Source organism: Maniola hyperantus, chromosome 3 (genome assembly GCF_902806685.2).
Source record: "Maniola hyperantus chromosome 3, iAphHyp1.2, whole genome shotgun sequence".
Classification (NCBI taxonomy): domain Eukaryota; kingdom Metazoa; phylum Arthropoda; class Insecta; order Lepidoptera; family Nymphalidae; genus Maniola; species Maniola hyperantus.
In genome coordinates this window covers 9688282-9709056 of record NC_048538.1, presented here as the reverse complement: position 1 = coordinate 9709056, position 20775 = coordinate 9688282, and the positions used below count along the sequence as shown (strand labels likewise).

Sequence of the window (20775 nt, the reverse complement as noted above, 5' to 3'; positions counted from 1 at the left end):
TAATCATTGATGTCGAAACTACTCCTTATAACTTCTTTATTATCTTGGTCAGCGCGGGCGGCTCTGTAATGTATTTGTATGATAGGTAGGTACTTATTTTTGACATTGGTAAGTCTTGTATTACTAAGTACCTACGTAGGTACTTAGTACATGTACATCTAATTAATATATTATCACACGTTTTCGGTCCAGTGATTCTTTCAATGCAAGACGGCTCGACACCCGAGGGCGACTTGGTATTTCGACTACCCAGTTAGGTACTTACCTCCATTTTTTAGAATTCCGATACAAGTTAGCCCTTGACTGCGATATCACCTGGTGGTAAGTGATGATGCAGACGAAGATGGAAGCGGGCTAATATGGAAGGAGTATGGCAGTTTTTATTAAACCCATACAGCTTTGGTTTCTACACGGCATCGTACCGGAACGCTAAATTGCTTGGCGGCACGGCTTTGTCGGTAGGGTGGTAACTAGCCACGGCCGAAGCCTCCTACCAGACCAGACCAGAAATTTAGAAATTACAAAATTCCAAACCCCTGCCGGGAATTGAACCCGGGACCTCCCACTAATAAGACCACAGCGCTTACCACTATATAATAGAATAGAATAGAATAGAATATGTTTTTATTCAAGTAGACTTTTTACAAGCGCTTTCGAATAGTCGGGTAGTTTTAATTTACCACTACGCCAGGGAGGTCGTTCAAAGACAGGTATAAACTACAATCAGCAATACATTATCACTATCCATATTATAAATGTGAAATTGTGTTCGTTTCTTGGTTTGTTCTATATCACGTCGTAACGGAGCAACGCGACGGATTGACGTAATCTTTTTTGGTTAGGGACCTGGAGAGTGACATAGGCTACTTTTTGTCCCGTAAAATCAGGAAGTTCCCACGGTATTTTATAAACCTAATTCCACGCAGACGAAGTCGCGGGCATCAGCTAGTGTATTATAAACTAATAATTAAAACACTATTTATAGGTAAATAATAGTTGTTAAGAGTACTGGAGAGTGGCTAAGTAGCTAAGTGGTCATCGATATAAATGACAAGATATGATCAAGCGAACAAAATTTTTCATGGTTTAGAAACCAAATAGGTAAATCAGCGCCGACTCATAGATACTAATGAACGACCCGTTTGAAATTCAGACGTCACTGCATTGGTGCATAAGCACCAATGAGTCGGTGCCATTTTGTTGATTCAATGTCCAGGGGTTGCTATAGAGTACAATACCATCCATTGGGATAGGGGGCAGTAAAGGGGGTGCTCCTGAAACTCTAAGTTAAAATTTCAGAGCTCGAAAATCATTTTTTTAAATAAAATTAATCACTTTAATCACAATTAGCATTTTTAGAATAAACTAAACAAACACAATACAAAATCGCAAAATACAATAGATACTGTCATAGGTTACCACCGTTAACACCTGTAATACTTTTTTTTTTTACTGATTTTACGGCTCTGGGTTCTAATCTATAATACTTTTGCTGCTGCTGTACAGACTACAGACCAGTAAAGTAAACTTTTTTTTTCTAAACGGCTTTAAAGCGTTTCTGGCGTAGCCTGTTTTAAAAAACTTAAGGATTGGGTAGGTTAGGGGGGGGGGGGGGTTTTTCCCCTTCTAACCTAACCATTCCGAGTCGGAGTGCCCCAAGTCCCGAGCTCGCTTCGCTCGCTCTTGATGGTGGGAGCGGGGGGGAGGAAAGAGACCCCCCACCATAGTGATGGTCTCTTCTCGTCGACCGGGGCCCGTCGACCGGGGCCCGTTGACCGGGGCCCGTCGACGGAGCCCCGCTTCGCGGGGCTCCTTTTTTCTGGGTGGTAAAAAAAGAAATAACCCACGAAGGGGATGGCGGGGTCTTACAGACCCCGCCATCCCCTTCTAACCTAACCGTTCCGAGTAGGAGTGGACCAAGTCCCGAGCTCGCTTCGCTCGCTCTTGATGATGGGAGCGGGGGGGAGGAAAGAGACCCCCCACCATAGTGGTGGTCTCTTCTCGTCGACCGGGGCCCGTCGACGGAGCCCCGCTTCGCGGGGCTCCTTTTTTCTGGGTGGTAAAAAAAGAAATAACCCACGAAGGGGATGGCGGGGTCTTACAGACCCCGCCATCCCCTTCTAACCTAACCGTTCCGAGTCGGAGTGCCCCAAGTCCCGAGCTCGCTTCGCTCGCTCTTGATGGTGGGAGCGGGGGGGAGGAAAGAGACCCCCCACCATAGTGGTGGTCTCTTCTCGTCGACCGGGGCCCGTCGACGGAGCCCCGCTTCGCGGGGCTCCTTTTTTCTGGGTGGTAAAAAAAGAAATAACCCACGAAGGGGATGGCGGGGTCTTACAGACCCCGCCATCCCCTTCTAACCTAACCCTTCCGAGTCGGAGTGCCCCAAGTCCCGAGCTCGCTTCGCTCGCTCTTGATGGTGGGAGCGGGGGGGAGGTATAGATTAGAACCCAGAGCCGTAAAACCAGTTAAAAAAAAAAGTATCTTGCTAAGTTTACTTTATTGGTCTTTGGTTCCCAGCAAGATTATTATAGATTAGAACCCAGAGCCGTAAAACCAGTTAAAAAAAAAAGTATTATAGGTTTATGTTATGGTAATCTTTATATGTGTTCGTAGTTCATACTTTGCGGTTTTGTGTTTCTAAAAATGCTAGGGACCTAATTAATTTCATTTTATTTACATAAATCTGTATAAAATACGCGATTACGTGTCTTGAAATTAAGAAATTACGTAAAGATCAGTGCAAATTAATATCTTTCCAGTGAATATTAACGAAATCTATGTAGTAATCGTGTTTTCTATTTATAATGTTAATCATTTTAAAATTGTATAAATGTCTATAAATACGTGTCTCCGAAACTTGAAATTACAGATATGTAAAGTGCAAATGAACCTCTTTATACTGAATATTACCGCTATACCTATATAGTATAATATTCGTGAATAAATAGTGGTGAACCTTTCTATAGTGGAGCCAATGTCCATACGAAGTAATATATAAGTCAATGAGGGTGGTTTATCCTCAGACGGCTAGTGATTTGCGAGCGAAGCGAGCAGACGCGCGCATTCACGCTTGAACGTGCAATTTGACGCTTCGAACCGCTTCCACTTTGCTCATAGAATGCAACGGTCATGAACCTTGATCTTTAATGTAAATATTGCACATCAATCAACAACCTAATTCACAATAGTTTTGCCTGGGTGGACACGAGGAACGTACGTTTCTATCAAAACTACATAATAGTTATAGTAGTCCTATTTGTCGTACTATTTTACTATTATTTTAATATTATGTAGATTGTAGGTACCTATATCGAGTCCATGTACTTAATTTAATTAACTTTAAAATACCTACTTTTATTTTTAGGGTTCCGTAAAGGCAAAAAGGAAACCTTATAGGATCACTTTGTTGTATGTCTGTCTGTCTGTCGTGTCTGTCAAAAAACCTATATCTAAGGGTACCTACTTCTGTTTGACCTAGAATCATGAAATTTGGCAGGTAGGTAGGTAGGTCTTATAGCACAAGTAAAGGAAAATAAACCGGTCAAGTGCGAGTCAGGTTCGCGCAATGAGGGTTCCGTACTACAGTCGTATTTTTTCGACATTTTGCACGATAATTCAAAAACTATGATACATAAAAATAAATAAAAATCTGTTTTAGAATGTACAGGTGATGACCTTTCATATGATACCCCACTTGATATAGTCACTCACTCGGAAAGTTGAAAATACTTATTATTAGTTCATGACCACAATTTAATTTTTTTTGTGTGATCTAACCCTAAATTCACGGTTTTCAGATTTTTCCCCAAATGTCAGCTATAAGATCTACCTACCTGCCAAATTTCATGATTCTAGGTCAACGGGAAGTACCCTGTAGGTTTCTTGACAGACAGACAGACAGACAACAAAGTGATCCTATAAGGGTTCCGTTTTTCCTTTTGAGGTACGGAACCCTAAAAATCCGAAAACCGTGAATTTACAAACCTTACAAAAAAAAATTAAAATATATGATCATGAAATAATAATTAGTAATTTCAATTTTCGAAGTAAGATAACTATATCAATTTTCCTCCCCCCCTTATCTCCGAAGTTTACCAGTCGGAAAAAAATTAATAATTATGGTCAATAGAGGTTTATGAATTTTTTTACAGAAAAAATAAAACTTAAGCTCTATCATAAGGTATTAACAATACACCTCCACAAACAAAGTCAGTTTTGCGGTTCGTTAACAAAAGTGATTCTTACCATTTTACTTCTTCTGTAGTACAGAACCCTCGGTGCGCGAGTTCGACTCGCACTAGGCCGGTTTTTGCATGTTGGTCCATCAGCGGATTAATTAAGTAGGTAGGTATGGAAGACTAAATACGTACACAATATTATTTAAATGTTATCCTAAAAAGTACGTACCTATCTACCTACCTATTGTTTGATTTGAATTTTGCGCAGTAGGTATCTGCCTACCTACCTTACGTGAGAGGTATTTATTTTACAATGAATAAAACCACACGGAAGAAGCCGCGAAATAATGATAGAATAGGTTTATACCTAGGTAGATAGGCACTAGGCAGCACATTTGATTTATTTAAAATCTCTTGTTGGTTTTGTTAAACGTCCCGGTTTTGAAGTAACAAAATTATGGTAGACCTACTCTGCTGGGGGGATATTTTCATACTGTTCCATTTGCTGTTTGCTTTGCGAGGGGAGACGAAGATAAAAATACAATTGCAAGTAAAATCGAGATATTTTCAATCTTACGAATCATCAAACATGATATTTATCGCGAATTTATCTTTGATACGTGTAGGCTAATGTAATCTAAATATATATAAAAGTAAAATCTGACTGACTGCACACACAGCACGGATTGGGATGAAATTAGGCATGCAGATAAATATTATGACGTAGACATCCGCTAAGAAAGGATTTTTGAAAATTCAACCCCCTTAGGGAGTAAAATAGGGAGTTTTGTGTAGTCCACGCGGAGTCGCGAGTAGGTAGGTATAAGCTAGCACATAAAAAAATGTAATCCACTATTATTAAATTATATTACTATTATTACAGTATTTTAATCCTACCCTATCCTATGTACCTACTCCCGATTATGATGATTGGTGCGTCTCTTTCGATCTCGCTTAACATGCCCTCAAAGGGAAAAGAATAGCAACAATGGATTCATTAACGGTTCAATGTCACAAACAACAATGAATCGTCTGGAGTAGATGGTAGTTGGCCAGCTGCCGATCGCAAATTAAACCTGCTTACTAATTACTATAATCTTTCTAAGGTAATGCAAGGTTAATGCACCCTATTGTAAACAAAAACCAGACCAATTTTTACAATATTGTAGGTAGGTCCTTTGTCGTATTATAAGTAAATAAAAATTATTTACATTATTTAGAACAAATGAAGGATCAAACTCGTTATGTGATTCAGCGAAGGTGTTCCTATTTATAGTTACTCACACTGTATTTAGCGAGTAGCGTTGCGGCTTGCTTTGGTAATGATAGTGAACAACTTCACTCCATACAACAATGCATTGTTCTGTTAAAATTTGAGCAACTTTAATGTAAAACGATATTTAAATGTGCATTAAAATAGTGTTGACAATAACATATACCTACGTATTATCGTTATTTTCCGTTCAGAGTAAGATATTTCTCGTAATAATTGCCATGCGCGTAGATTTTTGTAGTACCTACCTATTTATCTGGCCTTTCTAACGTAACAATCACGAAGTTATCAGAGTTTAAAGGGGAGATCTGTTTAATTAACACCAAACACTTCATGGATATTATAGAATAGATCAAAATACTTACAGGATAGTACATCCCCTGCGGCGGCAAAAAAAAGGCCCCTGAACCCCACAGCTTGCCGTTTATATTTACTTTGTTTTGCACAAGAATACACTCAACAAACGCCACTCAATTGGGCGTTGACTCCACACCACAACTTTTATAAACACGAGGTAATCATGAGTATTAAATGTACTTAACAGAGAATAAAATTAAACAAAATTGTAAATTTTAGGTTATGTAGATATAGCGCGGAGGAACGCTATAACACCGAAAGCGGTTAACGTCGATGTGCAACAACGGACGGGCACGCGTGGCGACTCAACGAACCCATGCGATCCGCAATCTGTAGGAAAGAGACGGAACGAAACTCCGAATGGAGTCGAATTCTTGATCCGAATATGCCATCTCTTTCTGTCGTTTAAAACATAACAATACAAGTTATTTGCTACGACTATGCCCGTTTCTTAACCGAGTGACTTGGGTCTATTCAAGGATGCGTTGATATTAATAGCAGAAGTTGTAGGCCCAACTTAAAAATAGGTCTCTATATTATTCAGTTCATTTAACTTTTCACTTCACGCATATTTAAATGCTCCGATAGGTACAGGTAGACCAGAATCTCATGAAATGAAATTCCAAATTTAGCAACACTGAAGGTAACCTAGATGCTCCGCAAACACCCCATGTGGTGAATATTAATAATTCACCACAATATTCACCACAGTGCACCATGTACACAGGATACTCACCACTTCAATATTTTTCATGAGATTCTGGTTCACCTATACAGGTCTATTAAATTATTTTACTACCAAAATTATTTAATTAGCTACCAAAGACATTTATATTATAATAGTAGCTAATTAGATTTAATTGTAATAATTTTATTTAATACTTATTATGTAGGTAGGTACCTAGGTAGGTACTTATTTTAATATTATTATGTTGTAAGTGTAATTATAGCATTTTTGTGCAGGAGCGAGAAGCATAAACAGAGATTTAAGAGGCTGAGCACTGCTATAGGCATGTCTCTGTCTCTCTGTCGTTTTGCCGAGAGGGGCAGAGATCAATGAATCGCTCCCGGGCCCCCCGGTACGCGGCGTCATCCCCGTCATCCCAATTCGTGTGCTGCGCGCTCGGCGCTCCCTCTTTTCGGATGTTTTAGATCAACCTATTCCCGCTCATAAAAAATATTTTGCTAATATCTAAATATCTATAGAACACTTTAAAAAATTCTACCTGTGTCCGTTATAGACTTCGAAATCATCAAACCGATGCGGTTCAGCAGAAGCCAATGCAAAGATGGTTTTTCTTTTTTTTGCATACGCCGGGTGTCCGCTTATAAAATAATGGGTTGGAATATCTCAATAATCTTATCTACCTACTTATGTAGGTAGTTTTCATCAACTTTTAAACTCTAAAACTGTCTACATGAAAATACCTAGGTGTAAAAATAAAATCCTAGATAGGTAGGTAGGTAGGCAAATATGAATAGGTATTTTTGTGAATTATACTTTACTCAAGAGGTAGGTACTTACTTACCTAATCTATTTTACTTAGATAACAATGCATACTGACAAGCACTTAGGAGGGCAATTAAATAATGATTAATGTTTAATTATTCATATCTGCGTGGGCTACTCATTTTTATGGTACCGTAGCCGAATGGCAAAAAATGGAACCCTTATAGATTCGTCATGTCTGTCTGTCTGTCCGTCCGTATGTCACAGCCACTTTTTCCGAAACTATAAGAGCTAGGTATACAGTTGAAACTTGGTAAGTAGATGTAGTCTATGAACCGCATTAAGATTTTTACACAAAAATAGAAAAATGGGGTTCCCCATACTTAGAACTGAAACCCAATTTTTTTTCATCAAACCCATACGTATACTGGATAGGTCTTCAAAAATGATATTGAGGTTTCTAATATCATTTTTTTCTTAACTGAATAGTTTGCGTAAAAGACACTTGTGACCAAAGTGGTAAAATGTGTAACTGGACAATTTCATATATTTTAAATAACTTATAAATAACTAATAGTTATTTATAAAAACAAATAAAGTGTATTTGTTTGTTAGTTTGTCCTTCAATCACGTCGCAACGGAGCAACGCAACGGATCGACGTGATTTTTTTGCCTGGGTATCAGCCTGATCCATCCAGTAGTTTGAGCTGTGTGTTGATAGATCAGTCAGTCAGTCAGTCAGTCAGACAGCTTTTCATTATATACACTTATTTAGATAGAACAAAGAGGTCGGCTCACCCCTAGAGCTGAGGCCTGGGACGGACGGACTAACTCCCCTTCATACCCTAGCTAGCCCATCATTTCAGGGCCATACCAGGCCGGGACCCTAGGCTTGTGTCCCACCTCACGTGCCCCTAAGGTAAAGACGTACATTTTATATTCAGCAAACAATTGTGGTGCCTTCTCATGAATAAGGTTTTAAAATGTAATTATTTTTTTGTTGGTGTGGTGCGAAAATAAATTTTCAGCCAGCGCCATCTAGTTACAGTTTAATTAAATATAACAGAATGAGTTTTAACCATGTTTTTAAGAGTACCATATTAACTACGCCCTCTACCGAGTACCGAATACAATGAGTGCATCACGGTTAACTGACGGTGAAGCCAAAAAGGCTGGCCGTAGATGAAGAACGTTACCGGGGAAGTGTTCTTCCCCGCGCCACACCCGGGTAAGGAGGCTAAACGTCTCCGTCTAGACCTAGCCCAAACAGAGAAGACCGCTGCTGCGATGATAGTTTACAGTAAGTACCTATCCTTTGATTTAAATTCGACCGTGAAACCGATTTTGTGTTAAAAATTAAAAATGTATTGCCACTAGAGCGGGGTAGTGGGTACGGGGGGTTGTCGTTTGTCGCTTGATGTTCATATAAAATGTTCTGCCACTGGAACATCCGATTTAAATCCGGGACCGACAAACGACACGTGGAAACGGGGGCTTAGGGGTTGAATTTTCAAAATTCCTTACTTAGCGAATAGCGGATGTCAACGTTATAGTAGCTATCTGCATGCTAAATTTCAGCCCGATCCGTCCAGTAGTTTGAGCTGAGCGTTGATAGATCAGTCAGTCAGTCAGCTTTTTCTTTTATATACAGACTAGCTTATGCTCGCGACTTCGTCCATGTGGACCCCTCCCCCGCCTCATACCCCGATTGCCATCTCGACCTGTCGCGTACTATAGATATAAGGTACAGTACGCGGCAGAAAGTAATGTACATCGGCCTTTAGAATGACATTTCGGCTTTGTAAAGCGTAGTCTCTGTCTCTCATACCTAGGTACTTATATGACGTTTTGTCGGTCTCAACGACAGAGACAATGCTTTACAAATCCGCCTTCTAAAGTTCGATAGTTTCTGCTGCGTACTGTACCTACCCTTTGCAATACAGGTTACACAGTGGGGTAGGGACTGTTATGTGATCTGCCCAATGCACAGACTACTATGCCTATATAGTGAAATAAGTTTTGCTCTTAGTAATTATTATTAAATACTTAGTTTATATTTATATTTACCGAACGACTTTGCTTTTATGCAGCATAAAAAAAAAAAAAAAACCTACTGATGCCTACGACCTTTCGGTACATGTGTGGTTCTTGTCACATTACTTGCAAAATGACAAGAATTAATTTCAATTAGTTGATTTAAACTACCTACTTAGAATAATATTTTAGGTACGTAGTTTACGACTTACCCAGATACATTGATTAATATATTCCCATTCTTTATGCCACTCTAACAATAATATATATTGCACGTTCATAATCTAAAAGCTTTCACATTTATTCATTGTTTATTTTTATTTTAACGACTTGATTAAATAACAATCGAAATTAATATTTTTGGTAAGGGTAATTAATAAAATACTCGATAAGCCTTTTGAAAAAAGTTCTGGGTTTTTTCAATGTAGGTAGGTATTTATTAAAATGTAATAAAAAGCAAATATTGAAAAAGTTTTTATATGTATTGATTTTATGCATAATACATCAAAGCATATAATACATACAATACATAGGTAATTATCTACTTAAATCTAAGTACTTCACTATATCTATCATCATCATCAATCGATAGACGCCCACTGCCCTTCCACACGTCACGGTCTTGCGCCGCCTGAATCCAGCGACTCTCCTGATGTCGTCCGTCCACCTTGTGGGGGGTCTTCCAACGCTACCTCTTCCGGTGCGAGATCGCCATTCCAGCACCTTGGGACCCCAACTGACTATATCTATACTAATAAATAAAATTGAAGTGTCTGTCTGTAATTCCAAAATACATATAAATTAAATATAGGTAATTTGAACTGTACCATAACTGAATCACACTTTTAAATTTTTTGTCGGTCTGTCTGTGTGTTTGAGCGGGCTAATTTTCGGAACGGCTGAACGCTGAACCTATTTTGACGGGACTTTCACAGATAAAGTATAGGATTAACAAAGGCTACTTTTTTAAGAGACTTTCAAAAAAGGAGGAGTTGTTTTTTCTACCTATGTAGGTATACCGAAATCTCCAAGATTTCTGAACCGATTTGTGTATTTTTTATTTAATGGGCAGAGAAACTTTGCGACTTTGCTCCATAAAAAAATTGGATTCCAACTCCTCAATCCTGATGCTGCAGGGAACCTGACCACCAAAACTGATGGGATTTAGAAACTGTCGGTTATTTATTGATATTGGAGGTAAGTAAGTACCTACCTACCAAGTAAAGACTTTTACGAAATTTGGGACAGATATACCTTGCATCCCGGGAACGGGGTAGTGCGAATAGGCTAATTTTTGTCCTGGAAAATCAAAAGTTCCCTCGGGATTTTTAAAAAACATCTGGACATTTTTAATACATATTAGCCTCAATACCTATAGCCTCAATAGCTCAACCGGTATAGGAGTGGACTGAAAACCGAAAGGTCGACGGTTCAAATCCCTCCCGTTGCACTATTGTCGTACCTACTCCTAGCACAAGCTTGACGCTTAATTGGAGAGGAAAGGGGAATATTAGTCATTTAATATGGCTAATATTCTTTAAAAAAAAAAAAAAATTAAAGGTGTTTTGAATTATTATTTATCGATACAGGGCCCAAGGCCACATGAGTAGACAGGGCTGTCTGTCAACTCAGAGGACTGTATCTCGTGAAGCAGTGTTGGCATTAATCGATAAATATTATAATCGATTAGTTAGTTTGATTAATTTTTATCAGATCAAATTAATCATGATTAAACTCAATCGTGATTAAGTTAATCGCGATTAATATAGTAATCGTAATCGCGATTAATGATATAAAATGTGCGCATTTCATATTCTGTAGATTGGTTCGAAAGTTAAAGATTACAACTGTCCAGAAAGCATGAAATTTCATTTCATATCATTTGAATTTGGAATAATCTGAATCTTTCTTCTTGAATGTTGTATTAATATTCACATTTTTTTTCTTTAGCAGAAATTAATAGACTAGCGATTTCAACGCTTACAAGTTACAACACAACACGGTTATCCGTATCGGAATTTTTACAGTGCTCCTAGCGCTGTAGGTAAGCGTCATTCAGAGCAAAAATTTAAAAAGTTCGATTTTTGTCTTCAAATTAAAAGGCGTGAATTGACTGTTCGTTTTAAATTATTACTTACTAGATGATTCCCGCGACTTCGTCCGCGTGATTTAGGTTTTTTTAAAATCCCATGGAAATTCTTTAATTTTCCGGTATAAAAAGTAGCCTTAGTGCCCTTCCCCGGGATATTAGCTAACTCTGTACCAAATTTCATCAAAATCACTTTACAATACATGCCTCGACCGGGAGTGCCTTTCTGGGCTCGTGTTATAGACGTCCTCGCCAAGGCTCGGTCGTCTCACACTCGACCAGAAAATGCTAACTTCCCAGTCTGGTGCAGTAATGTACTATTCTATTGCCACTATAACAATAGATAGTAAAAATTTCAAAATGGCCACCATGAAAATAAAAAGTGTTTTATTTTATTTTTATTTTATTTTATTAGATATGCCAACGATAAATTGTAACAACATTCACAAATATTAAAAACATGTCACAAACAATTCCAGTCCTACTACAATCTGTAGTATATGTAAGGTAGATATGAAATAAATAAACCAGTTAGCAATCGACCGCTGTGTTATTATCACGTACATTACATTGGCGCCGAGTCGGGATTAGAAGTTAAAAATAAACACGCGTGCAATAATTAATATTTGAGAATGCCTTTCGGAAAAATTGAGCCGTTTGATCTGTTTTCTGGGAAGTGGTCGTTATATGTGCGGCGAGTGGAACAGTTCATATTTCTTAATGAAATAAAAATTACACACAAAGTCGCCACGTTGGTAACGTTAGTTGGTGAACGCACGTATAATTTGATGTGTGATCTATGTGCACCAAATAAACCGGAGGATAAAACCTTTGAAGAATTGGTAAAAATAGTGAAAAATCATTTAGAACCTCAACGTTCCGTATACGTGGAGCGGGAAGTGTTTCGACAGCGAAAACAAAAGCCGGGGGAATCCATATTGGAATTTTTGCAACAGTTAAAGCATTTGGCAACGGAATGCAAATTTGGGCAAAATCTGGAAGAAAATCTATGTGAACAGCTCCTGACTGGTTTACGGAGTACAGACATTAAAGCTAGATTGCTGGTCGAGACTAATCTAACATACAAGAGGGCGGTGGAGCTAGCTCTAGGATTAGAAGCTGCGGAGAAGCATGTGGACAGAGTGAGCGGCCGCAATAGTTCGGGCGGTGCATATTCTGGGGACTTCGGCAGCAACATAGGAACAGGCGCAGGCGGCGCGGCCGGCTCGAGCGCGGCCGGTGGCAGCGGCGAGGCGAGCGGCGAGGGCCTGCACGCGGTGCGCGGCGCAGCGGCGGGCCGGGCTAGGCCCGCGGCCTCTTCGGCGCTTTGCTGGCGGTGCGGGAAGCCTCATCGGGCAGATAAGTGTCGTTATAAGCAGTACAATTGTGATTTATGTTTACGCAGGGGACATTTGAAAGTTATGTGTAAAGCGGCAAACAAAACGACCGAAAAGGGCCATAATTTCATGAGTGATGACTCGGAAACTGAAATGTACAATATACGGGCGGTTTCAAGCGGAGACAAACCGTATTTTATTAATGTTAAAATAGGGGATAAAACACTTAAATGTGAGTTGGACACGGGTAGCAAAATTTCAGCTATTAGTGAAAAATGTTATAATAGTATGTTTTCGAATTATAAGATATTGAAAGATGAAATAAAATTATGCTCATACTCGGGCTCGCGAATTGAACCGATCGGGTTTATATTAGTAAATGCATGTATCGAAGACAATTATCAACAGAACTTACAACTGTATATAATAAAAAACGGGAGTCGTCCCTTGTTAGGTAGGAATTGGATTCAAAAATTTAATATAAATGAATTATGCATTAATAATATTTCACAAGATTATAGTGATAATGAGTATCGCGATCGGTTCATAAACGAGCTAAGGACAGAATATTCTTCTGTATTTACGGATAAGTTGGGCGAATGTAAGAAACAAATTCGTTTGCAGCTCACAGATAATAAACCGGTTTTCATTCGCGCCCGGCCGGTACCTTTGGCATTGCGAACTGCAGTGGAGAGAGAACTTAATCGTTTAGAAAAGGAAGGATCGATCTATCCGGTTGAACATTCGGACTATGGTACACCCATAGTTCCGGTTATTAAGACTTCGGGAGATATTAGGTTATGCGGGGACTACAAATCAACGATTAATCCTAAGTTAAAAATGGATCACTATCCGCTTCCACGCATCGAAGAGTTATTTGCAGCTTTGACCGGTGGTCAGGAATATTCTAAAATTGATCTGACAACCGCGTACATGCAAGTACCTCTTCACCCAGATTCGCAAGCGTGTACTGCGATTTCGACGCACTTAGGTACCTACGCTTTCAAACGTACACCTTATGGGTTGAGCTGCGTACCTCAAAAGTTTCAAAAAATTATGGAAGAAACTCTTAGAGGCTTACCAAACACGGTGGTTTTTTTAGACGATATTTGTGTAACGGGAAAAGATCGGGAAACACATCAAAATAATCTGAGAGCTGTAATCGAAAGATTGGCGGCAATGGGCCTAACTGTAAAAATAAATAAATGTAGTTTTTTACAAAAAAGCGTTTCTTACCTAGGGTTTATTATTGATAGACATGGTTTGCACCCGGATATGACAAAAGTGGAGGCTATTGTGAAAGCTCCAACACCAGGAAACGTGACTCAATTGAAGGCTTTTCTAGGCCTAATAAATTACTATGGCAAGTTCGTTCCTAACTTAAGTTCGTTACTACATCCATTATATTCTCTCCTAAAAAAAAATCAGCCATGGAACTGGGATATAAATAGCGAAAACGCTTTTATAAACATAAAGAATATTTTATCAAGCGACAGAGTGTTATGTCATTACGATCCAGCGCTTCCGTTAGTGTTATCAGTAGATAGTAGCTCGTATGGTATAGGAGCAGTCCTCGCGCACGTATTCGCCGACGGAACGGAGCGGCCAATCAGCTGCGCGTCGAGAACGCTCGGAGACGCGGAGAAGAACTACAGCCAACTAGATAAAGAAGCACTGGCGATAATGTATGGGGTACAAAAACATCACCAATACCTCTTTGGTAGGAAATTTATTTTAAAAACGGACCATAAACCTCTGGTGTATATTTTTGGGCCAAAAAGCGGCATTCCACAAACGGCAGCAAGTCGACTACAACGTTGGGCGGCTAAATTGGCAGCGTACCATTTTGACATCAATTACGTGAAATCAAAATGCAACGGCAATGCGGACGCATTATCCCGCTTACCATTAGAAGGTGAGAAACATGACAGACCACTCAAATCAGAGAAACATTATTTATTCTATGTGAATGAAACGTTACCGGTGAGTTATAAAGAGATTGCAGCAGAAATAAAAAAGGATAAGTTATTAAGTCGAATTTATGGCTATATTATGTTTGGATGGCCAGAAAAGTGTAAAGAGGATGAACAGGCATTTTTTGTAAGGCGCGCAGAGCTGTATATTGATCATGGGTGTATTTTATACAAATACAGATTAATAATTCCCCAAAATTTACAGGAACGGGTTTTATTTGAAATTCATTCGGGACATTTAGGAATTGTAAAAATGAAGTCTATTGCCAGAAATTACGTGTATTGGCCTTCTATAGATAAGGATATCGAGGCGGTGGGACAGAAGTGTGAAGCATGCCGAAATGTACGAGACGCCCCTCCTAAAACCACTTTACATCCATGGGAATTTCCTACGGGACCTTGGAAGCGACTACATGCTGATTTTGCTCAAGTCCATGGGAAATATTATATAATCGTAGTCGATGCGTATAGTAAGTGGCTAGAGGTGGAGCAAATACGTAGTACCACGGCGTACGATACCATTAAATTTTTTCGAAGTTTATTTTCTAGACTAGGGTTAATTGACCAACTCGTAACGGACAACGGCCCCCCATTCCAAAGCGCAGATTTTAAGGAGTTCTGCAGTAAAAATATTATCAAGCATGTTACATCTTCGCCGTACAGACCGCAAGGAAACGGAGCTGCAGAGAATGCGGTTAAGACGGTGAAGAAAACTATTAAAAAGGCTGTGTTAGAAGGCGTAGACATACACGCCAGCTTATGTCGATTTTTACTGCAATATAGAAACTGTCCACATGCAACCACAGGAGTAGAACCGGCAGTAGCTCTGTTAGGGAGGCGCCTACGGAATAGACTAGACGCAATGCGGCCGAGTACGTCTAAAATAGTGGCGGAGGCACAGAGTAAACAAATAGAAAGCTCAGGCAGGGTCATCCGAGAATTCGAGGTAGGAGATAAAATATTAACACGGAATTATTCCACAAAGGGTCATAAATGGATCGAAGGAGATATAATAGAAAAAACGGGGCCGGTATCGTACAAAATATTGCAAAACAAAGGAAATATTTGTCGCAGACACACAGACCAAATTTTACCACTGAGAAATAGTCGATTTTCGTGGAACGTCGAAACAGAACCAGAAAGTGCGGAGATAAGTATTACGGATCAGTATGTAAACACAAGACCCCGAAGACGAAACGAAATAGTCAAAGAGTCGTATTCACCCTGGAAGGATGCGGAGGAGTTTGCAACTCAGCGGGGGTCACAGGAATGCGAAGAGCAAACGTCGACCGGGACGCCGCCGCCACGACCGGAGCGGGTACTATCCCCGACGCCCGAACCAGGCGCCGGGGGACTGACGCCATTTCTAGAATCTCCGCTGGAAAGTATGGAAAGACCTAAGCGAGCGTGCCGGCTACGTAAAAAAGAGTAAGAATTAAGAAATACAATTAAGTAACCTATACCGAAAAAAAAAAAAAAAAAAAAAAAAAAAGGAATAGAAAGTTTCAATTGAGGCAAGTTTCATAAAATACATACAGGGTACTTACATTGTTATAAATATATACGGGAGATAAGCTATAGTGTGTTATCTATGGTTAAGGGAGTGATTAAGTTTTGGATATATTATGTAGGTAATTAAAAAGGGCAATTAAACAATCATCCATTTGTTCTTAGCAAGTAAAATAGAGTAGGGATTTTTTTTTACTGATTCAAGTGTTTAGTTTATTAGGGGAAGGAGAAGCGGATATACATAATAATTAATTAGTAGGATGTAAGTAATAAGCTAAGATAAATTACCTATGTATTTCCTATGTTAAAATCAAGCAACAAGACTTTTTATAGGAAAGAGATGTGTAGTATATGTAAGGTAGATATGAAATAAATAAACCAGTTAGCAATCGACCGCTGTGTTATTATCACGTACATTACACAATCATCAATTATAGGCATATACAGCATTACATAAGTCTCCGATTGTGTTATCAATAAGCTACCTACATTACAAACTTTTAACATTAACCACTAATTAATAAATATAATCTACAGCTAAATTAATAGATACAATTGCTTAATTAATGAAATTAGTTACTCATTGCATAAAAATTAATTAAATTAGATAAGAGTCAGATAACGATAACAATTTAAGGATTAAAGATTACGACAATGTCAGCTCATTCATGGAGTACAATTTTTTCTTAAATTTAATTAGAGAATCGTGGAAGATATCAATGTCAGTGTATGTTAAGTTATTGTAAGAGTTCATTAATCGATTTGAAGGGGCAAATTTTCCTAGATTACTTTTGGAAAAATGGGGCAAGAAAGTTTTATTTACAGGAAGTCTAGGAGGTCGTCGTGGGACATGGATGTTTATCAGGTTCAATAGGTCAGGGGAATCCAGAGTGTTGTGGACAATTTTGTGCAGAGTTATTAAGTCCGACATAAGCCTGCGTTTTTCCAGGGATTGGATTTTAAAGTGTTTCATTCGTATTTCGTAATCGGCGCGATATGGACATGACTTATCTTTGAAGGCCAGGTACCTTGTGAAGGAACGCTGAATTCGCTCTATTCTTGCCGTATGAGTTTTGTAATGCGGATTCCATGCTGGGACTGCATATTCTAAGATACTGCGGGTCAGTGCATTAAATATTTTTATAATGCAATTGGTACTTCTGAGATCGTTGGTATTGCGTTTAATGAAACCCAGCAACTTCCACGCTCGGGTTGTTATGCGGTCAATATGTTCTTTGAGTGTAAGCTTACTATCGATCATGACACCGAGATCACGGATGACTGCAACCTCTTCAAGCTGTTGCTTATGGATAAAATAATGAGTTCTTACAATGTTCTTTTTGCGCGTGAATTTAATGTGTGCGCATTTTGAGACGTTTAGAGTCATTCTATTCTTAGTACACCAGTCCTCAATAGAGTTCAGATCCTTTTGTAGTAGGTGACTATCTTCGATAGAGTAGATTTCTCGATAAAGCTTAAGATCATCGGCAAATATAGAGCACTTACTATAGCGTATAATATTGGTTATATCGTTAATAAATAACAAAAACAGTAATGGTCCCAAGTGTGAACCTTGGGGCACTCCGGATGTAGCAGTGAAGGGATCAGAGGTGAAACCCTTCACAAGTGTTGTTTCTTGTACTGTACACTTGGCTGATTTTATCACTTGCAATAAATTATTTATATTTGGTCCTATTTAAGAAACTGGTAGGTACCTACCGGTTATTAAATTATGAACCCCATATAAAATTCAATATTTTACGAAATAAAAGTACCTAACTACCTATAGTGATTTCTGTTCAGCAGGGCAAGAGTCAATTAACTGTTTTTGGCGGCTGCGACAGGCATAAAAGTGAATTTTGCGTTGCACCGCCACAAAATGCGCTTTGAATCACTATGTAAAATTAAGCACAACTGAATGATGCTGTACTGGAAATGTGCCAATTTTGTATTTACTGGAAGAGTTTGATAAATTCTGAATATCTGGAATTTATTATTAGCACGAACTTGGTCCGTCTAGACATGTTCAAGGTACAATGACTCTTCGTAATAAAAGCTATGGATGTTGAATGTACTTAGTTGTTTCTAAACCAACCAGCCTTTGTGAATAAAATTTCCCAAAATTCCGGACATGATGAGATTTTTTTAAATATCAAGTATAAGTAGGTACATACTTACGTTATTGAATTTCCCAAAAAAAATGCTCTAAAAATATAAAAAACTGTGCTCACTGCGCTCGCACTTGATTTAATAAGGGTACTGATTGGTAAATAATAAATATTTTATATCAGTTATAGTAATTAGATAAGGCTAGCTTTAAGTTTTAATATTATTTGTTGTAATAGTGGCAACTGGCAATAGAAATATATTTATGTATTCTGTGAACATTTCGCCTGTCTACCTGTTCAGGTTTCTGGTTCACGAGATACAACCCATTGACAGACAGACGGGCGGACGCGCGGATGGACGGACATCCATTCGTGGCGCCCTTCAGGTACGAAACCCTAAAAGCGTTTGTTACATCTTATTTTTCTTTTTCCCACGGAAAAGGAAATAAGGAAAACGTTTAAGCTAAGTAAGTAAGTGGGTTTTAAAATTGAAAAGTTTTCTACGTGTTGAACGACAGCACGCCCCGTTTGTCACCATGTCGGAGGCTCTATTCGTTTACGCATATTTTTGTCACCGAGTGCTTTTAGTTACGAGTTTCTGTCTATGCTAGGTACCTAGGTAGTAGGTACGTTGGATAAAAAATATATGAAGTAAATATGTATGTATTATATTGTAATAACCTATTATTGTAAATAAATACATAATATGATGCCAAATCAAAATGGAACTCAAAGAATTGTTTTACATAATGACCTACTCTTGTATAAGGTACCTACGTAACATTATGTTAAAGTGGTATTTATTTTTGAATTTTCTTTATTCCGTTTTTTTTTGTGGAGCCAAAACATCATATTTTATTAATATTAATAAGTATTTAATCACAGACAAAGCAAGTATAATCAAAACAAGTATAACAAGAATAATCACAGAATAAAGAAACAGCAACACCTAGCTTCAGCAAAGGTAAAAAAAATAGGCAAATAACAAAATAATAATACACTTACACAAGTGATTAAGTTTATGATATTGTTCCAAAAAATCGGCCTTTCAGCAAAAAACACTTAACCGGAAAATCCTATTACCGTGGCTCGAATTTCGAAGTGTGGCGGCCATGCAATGGCGCTACAAAAATTAATTGCTACTACGAGCCTCATCCAACTTGAAATGACCAGCTGATTGTGTACGGGCGTGATCGGGTTTCCCAGTGTTCAATTATTGTCACAGAGCTCGATATGTGCTATACTTTTGTGTTAGTTCTACGTCTACCTTTAATTACATATACATATACACACATATACATAACTGTAAAAAATCATTTAATTTAGTAGGTAGGTAGGTAGGTACACAGAAAAAATTCACAATCCGCCATACCTACGGTTTTGCAACGGAATCGTTAGGATTTCCGAGAGGCCTAAAATCACGAGTCACAACTCGTGATTAAGGCCTGCTTCGAGTTGTACCTAACCTACCTAAGCAATAAAAGTTATTTATTTATTTAAACAACAATTTAAGTTAAACAACAAACTAGTGACCCGCCCTGGCTTCGCACCGGTAGCTTATTACAATTTTCGTAGGGATCTCTAATTTTTTTGAACATAAAATGTGAATTTGTGGTTACATCATGACAGCAAAAATAAAAATGTGTCCAAGTAAGATTACTATAGGTACCTACCAAGTGGCGTATCATATGAATGCACTTTACGAGTACATTTTAAAACAGATTTTTATTTATTTTTATGCATAATAGTTTTTGATTTACCATACAAAATAAGATTTTAGTACGGAACTCTCGTTGCGCGAGTCTAACTCACACTTTGCCGGTTTTTATTTTATGTCTTTACCGATAGAGTGGGATAGTACAGAACGTCCCACCAGGTAATTTAAAAATTACGAATTCCCAAAATGCTAACCCAGCCGCACTAATGTCTGCACTAATGCAGAAATCAGTGCGGGTCCAGCATGTACCTATGTGCAGCACGCACATAGGTACATGCTGGACCTGCGGTTGCCTATGGGGAGTGTCATTTTGTGAGCGTACTTTTAACTTAACGTTAATGAAAGTGCCGATGCACAAAAAATAACTGTCATTTTGTATAGCACACCACTTCCAGCGTAGGTAGGTTCGAGACCAGCAGGGATCCAAACCTTCCACTTAAAAAGCTATATAAGTTATAGCCTGCCCCGCTACGCCAGAAAGGTACATACATAATATTGCAATCGTGCCTACTGTATTTTATTTTTAGTTCTACTTAAAGATAAAGAAATAATTCACCCTTTCATTTTCCTTTCAAAGTGGTCAATCTAGGATTTACTAATGGTAGGCGGAAACCATACCTACCAGGTGAATCGTTAAGATGGGCGATAAGCGAATAATATTTATAACGTCATCGAATAATTCGTTTTTAGTTCATTGCCCTAAATGTAAATAAAAATCGTCTGCCTGTGGACACAGACTACTCAACCAGA

At 38.5% G+C, this 20775-nt stretch overlaps 1 protein-coding gene across 13 annotated transcripts in view; it reads right to left on the bottom strand.

The window, feature by feature from the left end:
• The window catches only part of Rbfox1 (RNA-binding Fox protein 1), a 73065-nt gene extending 66952 nt beyond the window's left edge, over positions 1–6113 (bottom strand). For all 13 annotated transcript variants that reach the window (XR_011238488.1, XR_011238490.1, XR_011238491.1 and 10 more), the window contains exon 1: positions 5817–6113. Coding sequence is in view for 10 of the 13 variants with exons in the window: in XM_069509153.1 (XP_069365254.1) it covers positions 5817–5828 (12 nt within the window). In the remaining 3 variants the exon portion in view is untranslated. The remainder of the gene's footprint in view (positions 1–5816) is intronic.
• Between the last annotated feature and the right edge of the window lie 14662 nt (positions 6114–20775).